The 6,665-nt window shown below is 46.1% G+C and overlaps 1 protein-coding gene across 3 annotated transcripts in view; it reads left to right on the top strand.

Annotated features, from left to right (window-relative positions):
• Window positions 1–183: 183 nt before the first annotated feature.
• The window catches only part of LOC146691452 (kinesin-like protein KIF13B), a 33,073-nt gene continuing 26,591 nt past the window's right edge, over window positions 184–6,665 (top strand). For 2 of the 3 annotated variants that reach the window (XM_085431229.1, XM_085431230.1), the window contains exons 1-7: window positions 185–334; window positions 449–544; window positions 791–873; window positions 1,702–1,795; window positions 6,147–6,159; window positions 6,233–6,293; window positions 6,561–6,653. In XM_085431229.1, coding sequence (XP_085287355.1) covers window positions 804–873; window positions 1,702–1,795; window positions 6,147–6,159; window positions 6,233–6,293; window positions 6,561–6,653 — 331 coding nt within the window. In that variant the 5' untranslated portion in view covers window positions 185–334; window positions 449–544; window positions 791–803. Of the gene's footprint in view, window positions 335–448; window positions 545–790; window positions 874–1,701; window positions 1,796–6,146; window positions 6,160–6,232; window positions 6,294–6,560; window positions 6,654–6,665 lie in introns of all 3 variants that reach the window. The other variant, XM_085431228.1, reaches the window with a different exon arrangement.

The raw sequence follows: 6,665 nt of genomic DNA, 5'->3' as shown, positions 1-6,665 counted from the left end.
TAAATCTGTTCATGAGTAAAACAACGCCAGGTTTGGCTTATTTAACAGCGAGTAGGGCTGTTTCGCTAAAACATCCCAACATGTGCCGAATAAGCGCAGCTGGAAGGAGACGCGCAGACTCTACGACAGGTGCGACCACAGAGCGGCGCTCCATTCCGTCTCATAGCGACGGTCCGCGTGTGCGCGGAGCAGCTGACGGACTTGGAAGCTCTCTGACTTAAGTCTCGCAGCAAATCCCTTTAGCCGCGAGCTGACATGGCTTGACTGATTCCTGCGGAAAGTCTTCAGGAAATGCAACAGGTGGAGGAGCTGTGGTTGTGAACCCTGGACCATCGTAAGTGTTTCTTAGACCTTAACGGGGCTTTCCACGGTGCTGTGTACTAGTGCCGGTTACTTTTGTCGGCGGTAAATGTGGAAGTATTTAATCCTGTGTGCTGCTGTCATGCAGCCCTCATTAGCGTGTCCGGCTAGCTGCTGTGTGTCACTACTTGAAGGTGCCTGAGAGGAGAGGAGGGAGTCGGACGGGCAAACCACTGCACACACGGTTAGTTTGCTACTCTGAACTATGGAGGGTTTATTTCTTTTCTTTGCCTTGTTATCTTCTCACGGCAGACTTCACCAGTCACTGACTGGAGTTAAAGTGATTTCGAAAATGAACGCAGTTTAATCGCTGTGTTCAGGTGTCACTCGGATAAATAAGTGTTATCTCACAATGTGTGATATTACGTACACGCCAAGTCATTTCACGGGTGTTTTGGGGTTTGTTTGTTTTTTAATTCATGTGACGCAGGTCAGGTGCCACCATGGATGACAACAGTGTCAGTGACTCCAATGTAAAGGTGGCTGTTCGTGTGCGGCCAATGAACAGGAGGGGTGAGTACAAACGGCTGCACTCGCTGGTTTCAGTGAAGCCTTTTAAAGGCAACCGTCCACCTTCAAAGGGAAGTATCGGCCCTGCACTTCACCCATATCTGAGTCCGTGTTTGCTCTCGTTCAACTTTTGGTAAACAGTAAGGCTCGGTGCAGGGTTCGGTTTCTCCTCAAGCTCTGAAGTATACACGCACTTCTTATGTCTTTAAATTTAAGCTTCAAATATGGCAGAGACGTGTTTTGTGCACTGTCACTGGCCTGTTACTTCTGACAACAGCTGAGCTGGACTGGAGTGTCAGCTAACTGCAGCAGCAACCTTTGAACTTTTAAGTCTAGCTATCACTTTCTGATTAAGACCCTCAAATGAAAGCTGATAAAGTATTTTAAAAGATAAAATACAACCTTGTGACTCATATGCCCTAACACCTACTCTGACAGGAAGTTGCTGCTCTGTCTCCGCCTTAAAATCCTTCCAGTGCAGGTAGGAATGAGGAAGAGAAGGTGTGAGCCTGGTTTTCCTTAGTGTCTGCACAGGGAGTTGTAAACTGGTCGTAGTGTTTGTGCAGGCCTGGATGAATCAGCCTCAATAAAACCTCTTTCCTGCCTCCCTTTGTTGGCCTGTTTGAAGCTTAAGGACACACAGGCATGCATGCATGCATGCCACCTGTTACTCTGCAGAGTGACTCAGTCACTTTTAGGGAAAGTTATGACACCCAGTATATGAGCTGCTGCTTTTAAACGGTGCATTATGAAGACTGCAGATTGTTTTTGAACATTTCACTTTGTTTTTTTTAGTCCAAAAATCACATGTTGTTTTTCTCCACTATCCAGAAAAAGACCTGAAAACCAAATGTGTGGTGGAGATTGATGGGAACCAGACAGTCCTGCATCCAGCCGTCACTAGTATGAACACAGCAGACCCCCGGTAAGCTGTTACATGGAAGAAAGTAGTCGTGAGTTTGAAGCCAACCTGTTTAAATTTCAGACACTTTGTGGTTTCGTTTTTCTCCTTTGTTCCACTTTCACCACAACATCTACTCCTGCTTTGATCCTGTCCACAGTGGAGCCTCCCTGGTTAGCCAATCAGTTTCTTTGTCAGGAAACATTGTTGAGCAGACGTGTCGGCTTGAGTCACGTTGCTGCGGATCATCAATCTGATGACATCACACTTGACAAAGTAAACTTTAGTTAAGCAGCACGCCACAGCTTGTTTAGCTGTGTTTCAGACGTGCACCGGTGTTGGTGGCTGGAGCATGACCTGGAGCTTGACCATAGGTGTGCTTCAGAACGTGTTAAATTGAACTTTGCAGCATGGATCTAATAAACTCTGGTTTTTCTGTAGACTGATGATAGCTACTAAATCTTTGGCTATGATTCAGAGCTGCAATTCCTTTGCTACTTCCTACCGTGCGATGTCGCTGTCATGATAGCCGCTGAAGAACATTCAGAGATTTAGGCTTGCGTCTGGTCCTTTGTTGGATAAGTATTTACCAAGACAGACATTGTCTCAGTGAATCAGCACCATACACACAGCTTCCAGGTCAGAAATGTGAGGCCAGTGCAAAAGTGGTGAGCAGGGGGTCTACAAGCTCTGTAAACCGTTTCCTGTTTCCGTGAGTATTGACACAGCATCGTGGACGTGGTTCCATGACGTGAGATGGTTGAAAGGCTGCCGTACCAGGTTTTCAGCTTCTCGGTCACATTGACTCTTCACCTGTGATACTTGGTCTTTCATGCTGCATTTCTATTGGTTGGTTTGTAGAAGCAGAAGTTGTAATGTGTCAGTGTGATGACCAAAATCACATTCAGATGCACTCACCGATACAGCCACCTACATGTCTTACACTGACCTCTGTGCGTGACCTCTGTGGGGTCACAAAGCCACTGCGGTAGCTGCAACTTTTTTGCGCCACAAGCAACGATATCCTGATATCATGCTATCAGGGTAAGACCATGACATCATCAGGCCCTCTGCCTTACACAGCAACACTCTTCTCCTCATCGCTGCAACATTTTAATGACTCTCTCTCCTTTTTATGAGCAGCTATTTGCATTGGACAAGTGCAGACAGTTCAGTGAGATTCCTGGCTGTGAGTGTGCTGTAATATGTGTACAATAGCAGGACTGACTGTATCACAGATTCACTCATTTAGTTACCGTCAGGTGAGTTTGGAGAGAATCTAACCAGCTTTTCAGGTTGGCGCCCAGTCGTTTGGAAAAGGGCTCAAATCTAGAACTCCACCCACCCTCCGTGGAAATCTCCCTCTGGCTCTTCTGCATCGTTACTCTTTACAAAGGGCGTGTGTCCCGGCTCAGCCCTGCTCAGGTAGTTTGACACACATTTGAAGGAGCAGGAAGAAGCAAAGGGAAATGGTGTCGGAGTTTTCTGTAACTCCAGTCGCGTTTATGATGTCACACTGGTGCAGCGCGTTGCTGTGCACACACAAAGCTGTATTTGTTTTGATGGCCGATCCTCCTCCTCGTGTTGCAGTGAGCCAGATACTGAGTGGTGCAGGGAGATGTTCCCTGGAGGTCCTGGCCCTCGTTCAGGTTCCCTGTTCAGCATGTAACTGTGCCTTAGGGCAAACATGGACTAAATGAATCACTGCCTTTGTAAGGAGGTTCGAGTCTCATATTTCACTGTGATCCTTTGCATTTTTTCATGCGTGTGTATCTGTGTTTCTTCTGTCCTGACACGCTTCAGCGGCGCTGCGTTTCCCCATTTGGGGCTCGGTATGAACACGTTTTACAGGCTCAGTGCGGCACAGATGGTCCCAGACCAGCACAGAGATCAGACGGGAACGGTGGAGGTGGTAAACTCATCTGTAACTCATGATAGTTCGATTTTACATTAACAAACTAACAAGAATCAACAGTGTTGTTACTATAGAAGAGAATTTTATTCTTCCTAATGGAAGGCGTGACCTAATTTATCCAGTAGGTAAATTTGGTCTTTACGAAGGTTTAGCATTTCACATAATCTTCTCACGTGTCGCCGACTTCTCCAAAACCTTCCTGCCGACTGGAGTTAAACTGCTTTTTTGGCCTCTGTGGCACAAGCTGGTCTCCAGTCCTACCACTGCTGTCTCAATGGGACGTTACAAACGCTGCAGTCATTGCAGTGTGACGCTATAATACGTTGGATTGTGACGCACAACCTGACGTTCAGCCTGGTGCTTAATCGCACTGTCAAATGTACAAATGCACACGATTGTTGGATTTGTATAAAATATCTGTATAACTCAGATGTTTGCACTCACAGGGTGTTCATGCAAAGGTTGATCATGATTGGTCAGCTCCTGTAGGAGGGAACACATGCTACCATCATTACACAGCAGGATCATAATATGAATTCATAATAAAGAGGGTGTAGACGTTAGGCGATAATAGCGGCAGACCGACGTCATCGGCTGATTTGATCATATTAGCCACTTGCAGGTGTTTTGCTATCAGCGTCTCTAACAGACGGTTCTGTGTGCCGATTGTTTTGTGTGCATTTTGTGTTCAGCCAAAGTGGAAAGCAGAAGGCATCTGTGTCTGTAGTACTGCAGTTCCCCTGTCTGCTGTGAAGAGGACGGCCTCTTCTGTAAAGTTTGTGCTTAGTCAGCTCACTGCCTGATGGTTCAGCTGCTTCAGGGGGTGTTAATATGTCCCAGCACCCTGGGAGGCTGCAGCCCAGCAGGGCCTGTCAGATTAATGAAGCCCTGTTCCTGCTTTACCCTCCTAGGACCTGCGTCCACACATGTGGACGTCACATTTTGGGTTATTTAGACCAAAATACTAAGTCTTGCTCTTCAAAGGCCTGATATCCACTTACGAGGACATTATGCTGCTACTGTTCTATCGAAATTTTAAATTGATATCCTCATATGGCTCTGATTTTTCTTAGAAACACAAATTAGGTAAAAAAAAAACCTGGTGATTTCTTTGTTTTTACGTTCATCAGGTGCCAATCAGCCCAAATATCAAAGAGAAATGAAAAATGCTGCTGTGGAAGAGTTCAGGACTTTAACAGTTATTTTCATGAATTTCCTCGGATGCTCTAAGAGAACATTTAATATATAAGAAAATGCCCTGGGATGGATTTTAAAATATCAAACTTCATGATAACATTTAATTTTATGTCTTCACTATGACGTCTCCATTTTTTTGATTTGTAAATCACTGGTTGTATAAAGCCAGACTTTGTTGATCACAGACTTGCTGACCTACCGTCGTCCTGCTTTAGTGATTCCAGTTATCTCAGGAATGTCCTCACCGTCCCAGGAGAGCGGGACTAAAGGCTGCTCTTTCATGGACCAGCCCAGTCTCACACAGGGAGGCCTTGTTTCGTGTGTGTGTGTGTGAGTGAGAGTGCGAAACCTTTACTTTTAGTGACTCAGTGTGGCTGAAAATGCTGCCATATTATTGCATGTCAGACTTGTGTGTTGTCAGTGTTTGCGTTGTTTTGCTTGTACAGGGTTAGTTTGATTGTGCTGTTATATGATTGGCTTTTGCTTCCTCCTGTGTGGGGGCACTTGTGCTCCCTGGAATATGACGCTCACGCTTTGGTTTTGAGTGCAGTGAGCAGTTTGGTGGTTGTTGTATTTGAGCTCGCGTGTCTGGCAGATGGGGGCAGCGTCACGTCTGAGCCGGAGTCCTGATGTAGCTTGAGCTTTGCCTTAAAGCCCACCGCATCCTGTTCGTTCAGCTGACCGTCCACACACCCGCCTCTGCCCCAGAGTGCTCAGCAGCTCCCCAGCGTGGAGCTCATTGAGCTCAGCCTTGAAGATACCATCTGCACCGAACTTCCTCTTCTTGGAGATCTGCACAGCCGTCTTCCATCCGGCTGCAGACAGGAAAGCCTCAAGTTTCCTTCAGTCCTGCTGCTTTTCTGCTTCCTCAGAAAAACAGCACAAGTGGAAAAGCCAGTATGGAAGCTCTTCAACTGACATCAGCCTGAATGTTTCACAGCCTGGAGCACAAACCCATTCAAAGATGTTGTCAGCCTGTTTCTAGTAAGACAATAACAGGAAGCAGATAGAAACCGATTTTGTGTTTTTAGCACTTGGTTGCAGGAAAAACAAGCTTTTAAAGTAGACTCTTGTGTTTCTCTGTAACACACATCCGTGCATACACACTCAGTGGATGTTTATTAAACGCGACCAAAGGTTCGAACGAGGTCAGTTCATGTGTGCGTGTGCACGTGTGTGTTTGTGGTCAAAGATTTTACTGAGAAATATGACAAATAAGTTTAAATATCAGTAACAATATTATTTCTTCTTTTCTGTCTCCAGGAATCAGCCCAAGGTAAATATGATGAGTTATTAATCACACATTTATGGTGTGCACATTACAGACGTGTGTCGCATGTTTTCTGCAGGTCTTTGCGTACGACTACTGTTTCTGGTCTATGGACGACTCTCAGAAAGACAAGTTTGCAGGTTGGTACATTTTCACAGGGGTTCATGTCAGTCTGTTCAAACGTGTCTCCTGACAGTGTTTCCTGATGCGCTGAGCTATTTATGGAGCTGAGAAAGCGGCCGTGGGGGGGCTGGGATGAAGGGGTTACACACTGCGTCACACTGGTTGTGGCTCAGTCTGAAAACAGCGAAATTATTCTTCCTGTCGTCTCGTTCGTGTTAAAAGTTTGTAGCTCATCAGCTTCGTTTGTGTCTGATTCCAGCAGTTAGTCTGAGTTTTGTGTGCAGGTCAGGACGTGGTGTTCCAGTGCCTCGGGGAGAGTCTGCTGGACAATGCCTTCATGGGCTACAACGCCTGCATCTTTGCTTACGGGCAGACGGGTAACATTTCAG

The sequence above is a fragment of the Copadichromis virginalis genome, linkage group LG15, assembly GCF_057382275.1.
Source record: "Copadichromis virginalis isolate Kocher_CV1m ecotype Utaka linkage group LG15, C_Virginalis_male_GT1.1, whole genome shotgun sequence".
Taxonomy (NCBI): domain Eukaryota; kingdom Metazoa; phylum Chordata; class Actinopteri; order Cichliformes; family Cichlidae; genus Copadichromis; species Copadichromis virginalis.
The sequence above is the reverse complement of the archived record's forward strand: the minus strand, read 5'-3'. Positions and strand labels throughout refer to the sequence as shown.